At 48.0% G+C, this 15,000-nt stretch overlaps 2 protein-coding genes across 3 annotated transcripts in view; both read left to right on the top strand.

Moving 5' to 3' along the window:
• LOC132954097 (zinc finger CCCH domain-containing protein 7B-like) overlaps positions 1-5,126 on the top strand; it is a 29,960-nt gene extending 24,834 nt beyond the window's left edge. Inside the window, exons 17-21 of the mRNA XM_061026557.1 lie at positions 1-22; positions 3,393-3,501; positions 3,625-3,755; positions 3,827-3,996; positions 4,669-5,126. The exon at positions 1-22 is cut by the window's left edge and continues 84 nt beyond it. Coding sequence (XP_060882540.1) covers positions 1-22; positions 3,393-3,501; positions 3,625-3,755; positions 3,827-3,996; positions 4,669-4,849 — 613 coding nt within the window. The 3' untranslated portion in view covers positions 4,850-5,126. The remainder of the gene's footprint in view (positions 23-3,392; positions 3,502-3,624; positions 3,756-3,826; positions 3,997-4,668) is intronic.
• A 355-nt stretch (positions 5,127-5,481) lies between these two features.
• tefb (TEF transcription factor, PAR bZIP family member b) lies at positions 5,482-13,695 on the top strand. Of its 2 annotated transcripts, none has more exons than XM_061026561.1 (4): positions 5,482-5,706; positions 10,245-10,778; positions 11,068-11,270; positions 11,884-13,695. In XM_061026561.1, exons 1-4 carry the CDS (start codon positions 5,601-5,603, stop codon positions 12,097-12,099), a joined length of 1,059 nt encoding a protein of 352 aa, XP_060882544.1. In that variant the 5' UTR covers positions 5,482-5,600; the 3' UTR covers positions 12,100-13,695. The 2 variants fall into 2 exon arrangements, with proteins under 2 accessions (XP_060882544.1, XP_060882543.1); XM_061026560.1 differs by lacking the exon at positions 5,482-5,706 and adding an exon at positions 7,798-8,436.
• The last annotated feature ends 1,305 nt before the right edge of the window (positions 13,696-15,000 follow it).

Genomic DNA, 15,000 nt, shown 5'->3' on the forward strand with positions numbered 1-15,000 from the left:
GAACTTCCCTCTGTTCTACGATGTAGGTGTTCCTTACTAGTGTTTAAAAACATTCATCACCATGGTTACCAGACGATCGAAATGAGTCCTCGTGTTCATCGCGCCATCTTTATCCAACAGCTGTGGTCGTTTATAATAACGAGTGTCCGACAGCCGCATGTGGTCGTTTATAATAACGAGTGTCCGACAGCCGCATGTGGTCGTTTATAATAACGAGTGTCCGACAGCCGCATGTGGTCGTTTATAATAACGAGTGTCCGACAGCCGCATGTGGTCGTTTATTATAACGAGTGTCAAAAAGCTGCATGTGGTCGTTTATAATAACGAGTGTCCGACAGCCGCATGTGGTCGTTTATAATAACGAGTGTCCGACAGCCGCATGTGGTCGTTTATAATAACGAGTGTCCGACAGCCGCATGTGGTCGTTTATAATAACGAGTGTCCGACAGCCGCATGTGGTCGTTTATAATAACGAGTGTCAAAAAGCTGCATGTGGTCGTTTATAATAACGAGTGTCAAAAAGCTGCATGTGGTCGTTTATAATGAGTGTCAAAAAGCCGCATGTGGTCGTTTATAATAACGAGTGTCCGACAGCCGCATGTGGTCGTTTATAATAACGAGTGTCCGACAGCCGCATGTGGTCGTTTATTATAACGAATGTCCGACAGCCGCATGTGGTCGTTTATTATAACGAGTGTCCGACAGCCGCATGTGGTCGTTTATAATAACGAGTGTCCGACAGCCGCATGTGGTCGTTTATAATAACGAGTGTCCGACAGCCGCATGTGGTCGTTTATTATAACGAGTGTCCGACAGCCGCATGTGGTCGTTTATAATAACGAGTGTCCGACAGCCGCATGTGGTCGTTTATTATAACGAGTGTCAAAAAGCTGCATGTGGTCGTTTATAATAACGAGTGTCAAAAAGCTGCATGTGGTCGTTTATAATAACGAGTGTCTGACAGCCGCATGTGGTCGTTTATAATAACGAGTGTCCGACAGCCGCATGTGGTCGTTTATAATAACGAGTGTCTGACAGCCGCATGTGGTCGTTTATAATAACGAGTGTCCGACAGCCGCATGTGGTCGTTTATTATAACGAGTGTCCGACAGCCGCATGTGGTCGTTTATAATAACGAGTGTCCGACAGCCGCATGTGGTCGTTTATAATAACGAGTGTCAAAAAGCTGCATGTGGTCGTTTATTGTAACGAGTGTCCGACAGCCGCATGTGGTCGTTTATAATAACGAGTGTCCGACAGCCGCATGTGGTCGTTTATAATAACGAGTGTCCGACAGCCGCATGTGGTCGTTTATAATAACGAGTGTCCGACAGCCGCATGTGGTCGTTTATAATAACGAGTGTCAAAAAGCCGCATGTGGTCGTTTATAATAACGAGTGTCAAAAAGCCGCATGTGGTCGTTTATAATAACGAGTGTCCGACAGCCGCATGTGGTCGTTTATAATAACGAGTGTCCGACAGCCGCATGTGGTCGTTTATTATAACGAATGTCCGACAGCCGCATGTGGTCGTTTATTATAACGAGTGTCCGACAGCCGCATGTGGTCGTTTATAATAACGAGTGTCCGACAGCCGCATGTGGTCGTTTATAATAACGAGTGTCCGACAGCCGCATGTGGTCGTTTATTATAACGAGTGTCCGACAGCCGCATGTGGTCGTTTATAATAACGAGTGTCCGACAGCCGCATGTGGTCGTTTATAATAACGAGTGTCCGACAGCCGCATGTGGTCGTTTATAATAACGAGTGTCCGACAGCCGCATGTGGTCGTTTATAATAACGAGTGTCAAAAAGCTGCATGTGGTCGTTTATAATAACGAGTGTCCGACAGCCGCATGTGGTCGTTTATTATAACGAGTGTCAAACAGCCGCATGTGGTCGTTTATTATAACGAGTGTCAAAGAGCTGCATATGGTCGTTTATTGTAACGAGTGTCCGACAGCCGCATGTGGTCGTTTATAGTAACGAGTGTCCGACAGCCGCATGTGGTTGTTTATTATAACGAGTGTCCGACAGCCGCATGTGGTCGTTTATAATAACGAGTGTCCGACAGCCGCATGTGGTCGTTTATTATAACGAGTGTCCGACAGCTGCATGTGGTCGTTTATAATAACGAGTGTCAAAAAGCCGCATGTGGTCGTTTATAATGAGTGTCCGACAGCCGCATGTGGTCGTTTATAGTAACGAGTGTCCGACAGCCGCATGTGGTCGTTTATAGTAACGAGTGTCCGACAGCCGCATGTGGTCGTTTATAGTAACGAGTGTCCGACAGCCGCATGTGGTCGTTTATAGTAACGAGTGTCCGACAGCCGCATGTGGTCGTTTATAGTAACGAGTGTCCGACAGCCGCATGTGGTCGTTTATAGTAACGAATGTCCGACAGCCGCATGTGGTCGTTTATAGTAACGAGTGTCCGACAGCCGCATGTGGTCGTTTATAGTAACGAGTGTCAAAAAGCCGCATGTGGTCGTTTATTATAACGAGTGTCCGACAGCCGCATGTGGTCATTTATAGTAACGAGTGTCCGACAGCCGCATGTGGTCGTTTATAGTAACGAGTGTCCGACAGCCGCATGTGGTCGTTTATTATAACGAGTGTCCGACAGCTGCATGTGGTCGTTTATAGTAACGAGTGTCACAAAGCTGCATGTGGTCGTTTATAATAACGAGTGTCACAAAGCTGCATGTGGTCGTTTATAATAACGAGTGTCACAAAGCTGCATGTGGTCGTTTATAATAACGAGTGTCCGACAGCCGCATGTGGTCGTTTATAGTAACGAGTGTCAAAAAGCTGCATGTGGTCGTTTATAATAACGAGTGTCCGACAGCCGCATGTGGTCGTTTATAGTAACGAGTGTCAAAAAGCTGCATGTGGTCGTTTATAATAACGAGTGTCCGACAGCCGCATGTGGTCGTTTATAATAACGAGTGTCAAAAAGCTGCATGTGGTCGTTTATAATAACGAGTGTCCGACAGCCGCATGTGGTCGTTTATAGTAACGAGTGTCAAAAAGCTGCATGTGGTCGTTTATAATAACGAGTGTCAAAAAGCTGCATGTGGTCGTTTATAATAACGAGTGTCCGACAGCCGCATGTGGTCGTTTATAGTAACGAGTGTCAAAAAGCTGCATGTGGTCGTTTATAATAACGAGTGTCCGACAGCCGCATGTGGTCGTTTATAGTAACGAGTGTCAAAAAGCTGCATGTGGTCGTTTATAATAACGAGTGTCAAAAAGCTGCATGTGGTCGTTTATAATAACGAGTGTCCGACAGCCGCATGTGGTCGTTTATAGTAACGAGTGTCAAAAAGCTGCATGTGGTCGTTTATTATAACGAGTGTCAAACAGCCGCATGTGGTCGTCGTTTCTCACAGATTTGTAACCAGATGGTGAAGAAAGGGAGATGTAGTTACCCGGGGAAATGCACCTTCGCTCACAGCCAGGAGGAGCGAGAGATGTGGATGTACATGAAGAACAATGAGAGTGAGTTTCCAACACGACTATCTGTCATTTTATGATCCTATTTAAAGTAACAGTTTCATTCTTCGTGTTAGCATGATGTTACAGCTGCCACCAAACATCATTCTTTGATCTTCTGTTCTGTAGTGCCGTACATGCAGCAGATTTACGACATGTGGCTTTCTTTAACCGCCCAAAGCGTCCAATTAGACGGAGCCGTGCTGACGCAGCCTGAAGAGAAAAACATCGTCATGCCCACAGACTACAGCGAACCTCTGGTGAGTGAACGGGACTCAAACGAATCGTGTCATGTTGTCAGAGAAAGACACCGTGTCTGTCTGTGTTTCAGAACGGCTTCCACTGTCGTCTCTGCGGGAAGCACAGTAACAGCGAGCGTCAGTGGCAGCAGCACATCTCGACAGAGAAACACAAAGACCGAGTGTTCAGCTGTGAGGGAGAGGACGAGGCGCTCACCTGGAGCTACAGGTTCCCCGGGACCTGCTTCAAACTGTGCCCCAGGTAAGACCTTCACCTGAGGAAGACCTCAGATCTGTCTTACTGTTTGGTTACCACGGAGACGTACGGGTCATCTCAACCAGCAGAGGGTGACGTCTAAACTAAATCAAACTTAGTGTCAGACATGAGGCTTAAACGTGACCAATCAGAGAGCAGAGTTTGTTTCTTCTTCTGTTCACTGACGTTCGTCCACAAACTCTAATGTTTGTACGAGCTGACAAAGCATCCTGATGAGGGGAGAACTGAAGACTAGATCCTTCAGCTGGTGAACAATAACAACAGTGACCTCTAGTGGTGACATCTGAAACTACAACATCGGGTCATTTAACAGTCCTCTGTGATTGGACGATCTGGGCTCATGGGAAACTAAAGCAGGAGTCAAAACAAAGTAATCAAACACTTCTGAGGGACGTAATCGATCACGGAGAACACACTGCTGTTACCATGACAACCGAAAACCCTCCTCCTCATGTATCGCACCTTTATAACACCATCACCATGACAACCAGTAATGCCCTCTGCTGGGTTCAAATAACAGATTGTGTGTCGGCCTTAACTCGCCGTGCTGCCCTCTGGTGGTCAGAATCAGTCTCTATGAAGTCATTAACTCAAACCTCACACGAGCACAGGAAGTGTTTAAAACCTGATGAATTGTCGTCTGTTGTGGCGTGACAGGCTGGACGGCGTGTGTCCTGACGGCGTGAGCTGTGACTTCGCTCACAGTAGCGAGGAGCTGCAGGAGTGGACGGAGAGACGAGGTTTCCTGAGACAGAAGTTATCTAAAGCCAGAGAGGACATGCTCATCATGCCGGACGAGTTCGACTTCGGGAAATACAACTTCCTCCTCCAGGACTGACGGACGTTTTATATCCTCGTGTCTGTGTTTACAAACGTCAGGTGATGCTAACGCTAGCTTTCTTTGATTTGCCAAAAGATCACAAAAATAATTTTCATTTCTAAATGATGCCAAATATTCTTTAAAGTAGAACAAATAGTCTGACTCTGTTTCTTTAATAATTGTTTTGTTGTTTACTTCTCATCTATGTTGTCCAATCAGAAAGCTCCATCAGGCCAAAGTTCACAAAAGAGGAAGATTTTTAAAAGTCAATAAAAGTGTTCATGCTCAGTTTAAATCTGTGTGTGTGTCTTTTTATTTTCATGTGAGAAAGCGTCTTTGTCCTTCATGGTGCACTTCTCAAACACGTCACCAGGGGGCGTGGAGCCTCGAGCCTCCCACATACCTGCACGTGCTGCTGTGCGTGGATACCAATGTGCTCAGCTGTACGGGGCCGGTGTTGTTTTTATCGCCTGCTGCTCTCTGATTGGCTCTGTGCTTTGACTGACAGGCGCGGGGCCGAGTCTCCTTCATGTACGGGGCAGCAAGGGGCGTGGCTTCGTCGGACACATGCAAGAGGCCCCGTGACGAGAGTTTGAGTGAAGTTGGTGAAAAGTGAGTCAAGTTGTGAGAGGAGAGACACAAAGAGAGAGAGACACAAAGAGAGTGTTCACCTGTCCTTCACACACACTTTCACTACGATATCACCGGCTCGTTTGTAGTTTTAAGGTTCTTTTATCGCTTGAATTTGTAGTCCTTCAGTTAGTTCATCATGTCGACGCTGAATCAGATCTATTGCGGGGACAGGAGCGATGTTCCGGACCTGCTCAGGTCTCTGGCTGATTACCCTTTCTCCTTCCCGTTCTTCGATGACACAGGTGAGACTTGTTTACTTTCTTAATGGTCTAACCTGGTCTAACCTGGTCCCTGAATGTGCTGTGAGCGGGTCTAACTCACGTTTAGCTTCATGTAATCTCTCCCTGCATGAACACACTAAATGTTGTGTTGTTGTCATGATACCAGAATTAAACTCATGTTTCAGCATCAACACGTTGCTGTGTCTTTGATGTCTGTCACATGAGCAAAGTGATTTTAGACGAACTATTAGCTGCTGCTGCAACAAGCCCACACAGTGCTGCATTCAGGGGCTCCTCAGACGGTTTGATGTGCTGCATTCAGGGGCTCCTCAGACGGTTGGATGTGGTGCATTCAGGGGCTCCTCAGACGGTTGGATGTGGTGCATTCAGGGGCTCCTCAGACGGTTTGATGTGCTGCATTCAGGGGCTCCTCAGACGGTTGGATGTGGTGCATTCAGGGGCTCCTCAGACGGTTGGATGTGGTGCATTCAGGGGCTCCTCAGACGGTTTGATGTGGTGCATTCAGGGGCTCCTCAGACGGTTTGATGTGCTGCATTCAGGTGCTCCTCAGACAGTTAGTTAAGATGCTTTCAGGTCCTCCTCGGGCGGTTGGATATGGTGCATTCAGGTGCTTCTCGGACAGTGTTCATGTGTTGGTGAATGTGCAGCAGACTGTCCCTTACTCTTCACTCGTCCTGTGTTCTCTTGTCAAACCCGACCCTGACCACCCCGGACCGACCCTGACCACCCTAACCCGACCCTGACCACCCTAACCTGACCCTGACCACCCTGGACCGACCCTGACCACCCTAACCTGACCCTGACCACCCTGGACCTAACCCTGACCATCCTGGACCTGACCCTGACCACCCTAACCTGACCCTGACCACCCTGGACCGACCCTGACCACCCTGGACCTGACCCTGACCACCCTGGACCTGACCCTGACCACCCTGGACCGACCCTGACCCTCCGCTGTCACCTCAGCTGCTCTGTTTGTGCTTAGATGGTCTGAGTCTTTACAAAGAGCAGTTTTCTGCTGATTCTCATTGGTTGAAAGAAAGTGTAGATGATACCTTCTGTGAGGTGTACAGGTGAGGCCTAGTTTAAGGTAAAGGACACCTCAGAGGGTTGATTGATCAGCCGTGTAATCTTTAATAAGTCGATGTGTTTAAACAGTCAGCCGGACAACAAACTCTAAACACACCACTGATTCTTATTGATGTATATTTAATTCTCCCACAATGCATTGCAGAGTGCAAAGTGCATCAGTTAACATCTGTATCATGGAGGTGGGGTGGTGTTGTGGTGATGGTTGGTGTTGTGTTGGAGATGGGGTGGTGATGGGTGGTGTTGTTGGAGATGGGGTGGTGGTGATGGGTGGTGATGTTGGAGATGGGGTGGTGATGGGTGGTGTTGGATGTGGTGATGGGTGGTGTTTTGGTGTAGCTTGGATTGACCATCCTGAGGGAGCGTCCAAGAGAGTGTGTGTGTGTGTGTGTGTGTGTGTGTGTGTGTGTGTGTGTGTGTGTGTGTGTGTGTGTGTGTGTGTGTGTGTGTGTGTGTGTGTGTGTGTGTGTGTGTGTGTGTGTGTGTGTGTGTGTGTGTGTGTGTCGGGTAAACAACATGTACTCAGTTACCTTTGGTCTTGTGCCACATGTTCAGACGGAGCCGCTTCTGCTCACGTGCTGAACATTTGAAGCCACGCCCCAAGCAGCTTGTACTTTCACGTGAGGAGGGTGGGAGGCGGCACGTGTTCGGCCACGAGTGTCCCTGTGCAGGCTGCTGGGAGCTCACTGCTGTGTGTGTGTGTGTGTGTGTGTGTGTGTGTGTGTGTGTGTGTGTGTGTGTGTGTGTGTGTGTGTGTGTGTGTGTGTGTGTGTGTGTGTGTGTGTGTGTGTGTGTGTGTGTGTGTGTGTGTGTGTGTGTGTGTGTGTGTGTGTGTGTGTGTGTGTGTGTGTGTGTGTGTGTGTGTGTGTGTGTGTGTGTGTGTGTGTGTGTGCGCGCGCGCGCTTGGATCAGGTGTGAAGGTTACAGAGTGCTGATGGGGGATGTATTTCTTTTTACCGCTGTGATACATATATGAATAGTTTTTTATAATAATAACGATCATCGGTCTAATGCAGATATTTATCAAAATAAAGATGTTCAATGCGGATCTACTACACAGACGAAAAAGAACACCCAGCCGCTGTGTTTATTATAGTGGGCAGTGCCGACAACCAATCAGCTGTTACTATCCCACTGGTGGGCGGGGCTCGGAGCTCATGAATATCCAACCACAGCGCTCGGTGGGAGAGGAGGACGGGGGGCTCGTGTAGAAACGTTAATATTGACAGAAAGAAGAGGATCACTATCTCCGGGTTTAAACTGCTTCAGAGCCGCGTACCGTTTGTCTCCGTTGTTTTCCGGTGAAGGACGCAGCTGTCGGTTACCGTTGGTCTCCGTTGTTTTCCGGTGAAGGACGCAGCTGTCGGTTACCGTTTGTCTCCGTTGTTTTCCGGTGAAGGACGCAGCTGTCGGTTACCGTTTGTCTCCGTTGTTTTCCGGTGAAGGACGCAGCTGTCGGTTACCGTTCGTATCATCGCCAGGGTCTGCTCGGTGGAACAATGCCCGGTAAATCCGCGACGACTGTGGCTCTTGAGCCCGGAGTGACCGTCTCCACAGCGGCTCCGCAGAAGTCTTTCCCGTTTGTTCTTAAGAAGATCATGGACTTCCCGCCACCGAACATTCTAGAGGAGGGAGACGACGGTAAGAGCCCCGAGCGCGAGCGCTGTTCCTCCGGCTGTTCCAGCATGACGGTTCCTCCTCTTAAACACGGTTATATGTCCGCCATCAGGGCTGCTGTTTCACTGCACAGTGTCCGGTCATTTGGCGGGAAGTAGGGTCCTTGTGGGCACGCGGGGTCTTTGGAGGCTTTAGAAAATATAAAAGAACACAAAGTCCTAACTTCAGTCTGCTCTCTGAACACACACATACACACACACACACACACTGATGATACACACACACACACACACACACACACACACACTGATGATACACACACACACTGATGATACATACACACACACACACTGATGATACACACACACTGATGATACACACACACACACACACACACACACACACTGATGATACACACACACACTGATGATACATACACACACACACTGATGATACACACACACTGATGATACACACACACGTGTGTGTGGTTGTTTTGGTGTGTGTGTGTGGTTGTTTTGGTGTGTGTGTGTATCATCAGTGTGTGTGTGTGTGTGTGTGTGTATCATCAGTGTGTGTGTTGTGTTGGTGTGTGTGTGTATCATCAGTGTGTGTGTGTTTTTTGGTGTGTGTGTGTTGTTTTGGTGTGTGTATGTGTGGTTGTTTTGGTGTGTGTGTATGTGTGGTTGTTTTGGTGTGTGTGTTGTTTTGGTGTGTGTATATGTGGTTGTTTTGGTGTGTGTTGTTTTGGTGTGTGTATATGTGGTTGTTTTGGTGTGTGTATATGTGGTTGTGTGTATGTGTGTGTGGTTGTGTATATGTGTGGTTGTTTTGGTGTATGTGTGGTTGTGTGTATGTGTGTGTGGTTGTTTTGGTGTGTGTGTATATGTGGTTGTGTGTATGTGTGTGGTTGTTTGTATGTGTGTGGTTGTGTGTATGTGTGTGGTTGTTTGTATGTGTGTGGTTGTGTGTATGTGGTTGTGTGTGTGTGTGTGTGTGTGGTTGTTTTGGTGTATGTGTGTGGTTGTGTGTATGTGTGGTTGTTTTGGTGTGTGTGTGTGTGTGGTTGTTTTGGTATGTGTGGTTGTTTTGGTGTGTGTGTATGTGTGGTTGTTTTGGTGTATATGTGGTTGTGTTTATGTGTGTGTGTGGTTGTGTGTATGTGTGGTTGTTTTGGTGTGTGTGTGTGTGGTTGTTTTGGTATGTGTGTGTATGTGTGGTTGTTTTGGTGTGTGTGTATGTGTGGTTGTTTTGGTATGTGTGTGTATGTGGTTGTTTTGGTGTATATGTGGTTGTGTGTGTGTGTGTGTGTGTGTGGTTGTTTTGGTATGTGTGTGTGTGTGTGTGTGTGTGGTTGTTTTGGTGTGTGTGTGTGTGTGGTTGTTTTGGTATGTGTGTGTATGTGTGGTTGTTTTGGTGTGTGTGTATGTGTGGTTGTTTTGGTATGTGTGTGTATGTGGTTGTTTTGGTGTATATGTGGTTGTGTGTGTGTGTGTGTGGTTGTTTTGGTGTGTGTGTGTGTGTGGTTGTTTTGGTATGTGTGTGTGTGGTTGTTTTGGTGTGTGTGTGTGTGGTTGTTTTGGTATGTGTGTGTGTGTGTGGTTGTTTTGGTGTATGTGTGGTTGTGTGTGTATGTGGTTGTGTGTGTCTCTCTGGTTCTCTTAAATCTTTATTCCGTCTTTATGTAATTTCTCTTTTTGTCCACTAGGAGGTGTGTGTACCTGTTTACACTGTGATGTCACCACGCCCCCCTCCTTCTGTTATCAGGCTGTTCTGTGTGTGCACGTGCCCCCTCCTCTCTTTAAACCACTTGTCTCCTGTGTTTGCTGCAGAGATCGAGAAGGAGAAGCTGAGCTCCTCTGAGAATGTGGAGGGAGGCGGGGACGTGTCCAACAGCGCAGGTGGAGGTTCCAGAGGTGGAGGAGGTGGAGTCTCCGCCTCCCTGACCCCAGCCATCTGGGAGAAAACCATCCCGTATGACGGGGAGACGTTCCACCTGGAGTACATGGACCTGGACGAGTTCCTTCTGGAGAACGGCATCCCCGTGAGCCTGGAGGAGGAGGAGCTTCAGAAGACGCTCAGCTCCATGGGGGGGAAAGGAAAATCCATCCTTAAGGTGACTCCTCCTCCTCCTGCTGCAGCCTCAGCACTCTCCCCCTCCATCATCTCAACCTCCACCACCGAGCCAGACGAGACGCTGACGGTCACCACCTTACAGCCTGCTAAACTGGAGGAGGAGGAAGAGGAGGAAGAGGAGGAGGAGGAGGAAGAGGAGGAGGGAGGACAAGAAGAAGAAGAAGCTTTGAGTGAGGAGGCGACCGAGGCAGCAGCAGCAGAAGAAGAAGAAGTGAAACCGAAGAAAACAGGTGAGACGTTTAGACGATCAGGTGGGGGTGGGGTTAATACTAGTGGTGATTGTCTCATAGTAATCCTGACCTTTGACCCTGCTCCTAGTGAGGTCACCATAAGAGAAATTGAAACTTCCATGTCTAGTCAAATCTATTCAAGAGGTTTGATACTAACAGTTAGGCGTTGCCATGGTTACCGCTCCTCCGGGTGGTTTCAGACCTGCTAATACCCCGTACCTACAAACCTCCTCATACCGATCAGGAAGTGATGTCATAGATGACGCTCTCTGTCCCATTACTCCCACAGAGCGTAACACGCCCTCCCCCATCGACCCGGACGCCATCGAGGTGGACATTAACTTCCAGCCGGACCCCACAGACCTGGTCCTGTCCAGCGTGCCGGGCGGCGAGCTGTTCAACCCGAGGAAACACAAATTCTCAGACGAGGAGCTGAAACCTCAGCCGATGATCAAGAAGGCCAAGAAAGTGTTTGTTCCTGACGAGCAGAAGGTACGAACGCTTTGTGGTTCTGTTTATTAACTGTGTGGTTCTGTTTATTAACTGTGTGGTTCTGTTTACTAACTGTGTGTGGTTCTGTTTACTAACTGTGTGTGGTTCTGTTTACTAACTGTGTGGTTCTGTTTACTAACTGTGGTTCTGTTTACTAACTGTGTGTGGTTCTGTTTACTAACTGTGTGGTTCTGTTTATTAGCTGTGTGGTTCTGTTTACTAACTGTGGGTGGTTCTGTTTACTAACTGTGTGGTTCTGTTTACTAACTGTGGTTCTGTTTACTAACTGTGTGTGGTTCTGTTTACTAACTGTGTGGTTCTGTTTACTAACTGTGGTTCTGTTTACTAACTGTGTGTGGTTCTGTTTATTAACTGTGTGGTTCTGTTTATTAACTGTGTGTGGTTCTGTTTATTAACTGTGTGGTTGTGTTTACTAACTGTGTGGTTCTGTTTATTAACTGTGTGTGGTTCTGTTTACTAACTGTGTGGTTCTGTTTACTAACTGTGTGGTTCTGTTTACTAACTGTGTGTGGTTCTGTTTATTAACTGTGTGGTTCTGTTTATTAATTGTGTGTGGTTCTGTTTACTAACTGTGTGGTTCTGGTTCTGTTAGGACGATAAGTACTGGTCGAGGAGGAAGAAGAACAACGTGGCGGCGAAGCGCTCTCGTGACGCTCGCCGTCTGAAGGAGAACCAGATCACGGTGCGAGCCTCCTTCCTGGAACGGGAGAACTCGGCGTTGAGACAGCAGGTGGCCGAGATGAGGAAGGACTGCGGCCGCTGTAAGAACATCCTGGCCCGCTACGAGGCGAAGTACGGCCCGCTGTAAGAACCGCGACGTCCGTAAGAAATGACGAATCAACGTGAAGCTGAACTCCGCCCCCGCAGAATTCAACACCGATACAAACATGAAGGGATCTCAATTTGAAGTGAAGCTCCAGTCACTGAGTCTCTGATACACACTGCAGGCAGTGAGGCATCATGGGAGCTGTAGTCACAGGGAGGCCTGTGGAGAGCGCCTGGCTCCTCCACTCAGAGGAGAGAGAGGACACACGGTCCGTCTGAGGACCAATCACAGACAGCCAGGACACAGAGCAGTCTGAACTATTGACCAATCATCAGTTTGTTTCAGTGCAACACTCTTCTCCTCCTTCTCCTTCTTCTTCTTCTTCTTCTTCTTCTCCAAGGACCAAAGCAAGAGTCAGACAGACGTCCTGTTTTTAGAAAGGTGCACTTCGGCCCTCCCTCACCTGTCCTCATGTTGCATTTATCCTCATGTCTGTATTTAGAATAACCTGTGGGAGGAGGAGGAGGAGGAGGACATTTAAAGAGACATGTCTGTTCCTTTAAGAGGAGGTGAAACTACAGCAGAGACAGGGAGTTGTAGTTTTTAGAGAGTTAGTGTTGAAGGTAAATGTGTGATGACCTGCGGGGCCCTCATAGGTGGAGGGGTACGTTCATATGTAGGGATGTTTATTTTACTGCACACTGCAGGTAGGGGGCGCTCCAGCCTCTGCCTGTCTGCTCTCAGTGTAGTGACGGCTGGATTGATTTTTGAACGAGTAGCCCAAAGTGGACTGCTTTGTAAATAATTGATGGTCTCATAGAGACCCAGTCTTTGTTATTAACCCTGTACTATTCCTTCTATCTGCCAAATAGTCGAAGAGTGCTGTATTTATTCTGATGGTAATAAAGCATCTGTTGATTGTTCATCTATACGTCTCAACCAGTGCAGGGATTAAAGGGTTAACTGTGCTTCTGGACCTTTCTTTTCTCCATCTCTACAATCTCCTGTATGTGTGTGAGACACACACAGCTCACAGTGATTTACCTCATCCAACACTTCCACTGGAGACGCTTTAGGAGGACGCCGCAGAGACAGACTGTTACGGGACTCAAACTAAAGAGAACATCCGAGTGGCAATAATCGTGTGTAATGTACCGCCTGTTAACTTTCAGTGATCGTGTCTGTAAACTGAATATGATGTAACATAAAAAGTCTTTGTGCTTCCACTTTGGATCGTCTGTACGTCACGATCCTGATGCATGAGCCCTCACAGTCGACGGTTTCTCATCTGACACCAAGTGTACTTAGTGCGTGTGCGTGCGTGCGTGCGTGCGTGCGCGTGCGTGCGTGTGTGTTTGATCCGGACCCTGTTTCCTGATGACGTCTCTGATCTTTGGTTTCATGACGGAGACGTTTAATGGACTTTAAAACACTTTCTTTGTGCAGGTGACATTCTGACGTGTCATTGGCTGCATTATTCAGTTTGATGAATGCAAACCTCCGGGTGGTTTTTTTTAAGAAGACGTTCACAGACACACGGATGAATATTGTGAATATTTCTGCATACACCATGTAGCAAACTTTGTTTTAGTGGTTTTGATGTGGAGCTCTGAATAAAAACATCTTTCATGAATTAAAGCTTAAAGTTTCTTTTTCAATGATGTTAATGTCTATCGCCCCCTACAGACAGAGATTGGTATGACATGAGTCTGCTCATTAAGCATCAACATATTTCAAAAACAGCGACGTAATGTAAAGTTAAAAAAGGTACAACACTCTGCCTGCAGGTGGCTCCAGTGAGCTCATAACAAAAAATGTTTGTTACCACGGCAACAAAGAAGTTTCAGATACAAACTCCTGTGCGCAGCTGGAGAGGAGAGAGCTCCACCCTCTTTTAGTATCATTTTTAAACACGTGGTATCAGACACAAGCATCACAGTGCAGTTTGTTTCTTTACCTGAAGGTGGCACCACAGCCTTCAGTGTTTGTCAAAGTGCGTCTTTGTTTCCCTGAAAAGATAAAAACTTGAAACTGTTTTTCTCTTCAGTTTGGTTTCTGTGTTTCTGTAACGTTCTGACCTTGAACAGAACACACTCACGCACACTCACACGTTCACACTCACGCACACTCACACGCACACTCACACGTTCACACTCACGCACACTCACACGCACACTCACACGTTCACTCACACGCACACTCACGTTCACACTCACGCACACTCACACGTTCACACTCACACGCACTCACGTTCACACTCACGCACACTCACACGCACACTCACGTTCACTCACACGCACACTCACACGTTCACACTCACGCACACTCACACGTTCACACTCACACGCACACTCACACGCACACTCACGCACATGCACACACACTCACGCGCACACTCGCACACACTCACTCACTCGCACTCGCACGCTCACACACTCGCACGCTCACACTCGCGCACACTCACACACGCACGCTCACACGCTCACACACTCGCGCACACTCACACACACACTCACACGCACTCACGCTCACGCTCACACGCACTCACGCACTCACGCTCACACGCACTCACGCTCACTCGCACGCTCACACGCACTCACGCTCACTCGCACGCACGCTCACACTCGCATGCTCACACGCACTCACATGCACACTCACGCTCACACTCGCACGCTCACACACTCACGCTCACACGCTCACACACACTCACACGCATGCACACTAACCCTAACCCTTTATTGATCAAACATCTTTTTTGTTTGATTTCGTCAACCAGACGCTCCTCAGGGGACAGGAAGTCGACCCGACGCTCCTCAGGGGACAGGAAGTCGACCACACGCTCCTCAGGGGACAGGAAGTCGACCCGACACTCTTCAGGGGACAGGAAGTCAAACGGATCGTACGAGCGGAAGACATGGACGCCTGTTTGTTACCATGGTAACC

The sequence above is a fragment of the Labrus mixtus genome, chromosome 20 (assembly GCF_963584025.1).
Source record: "Labrus mixtus chromosome 20, fLabMix1.1, whole genome shotgun sequence".
Lineage (NCBI taxonomy): Eukaryota > Metazoa > Chordata > Actinopteri > Labriformes > Labridae > Labrus > Labrus mixtus.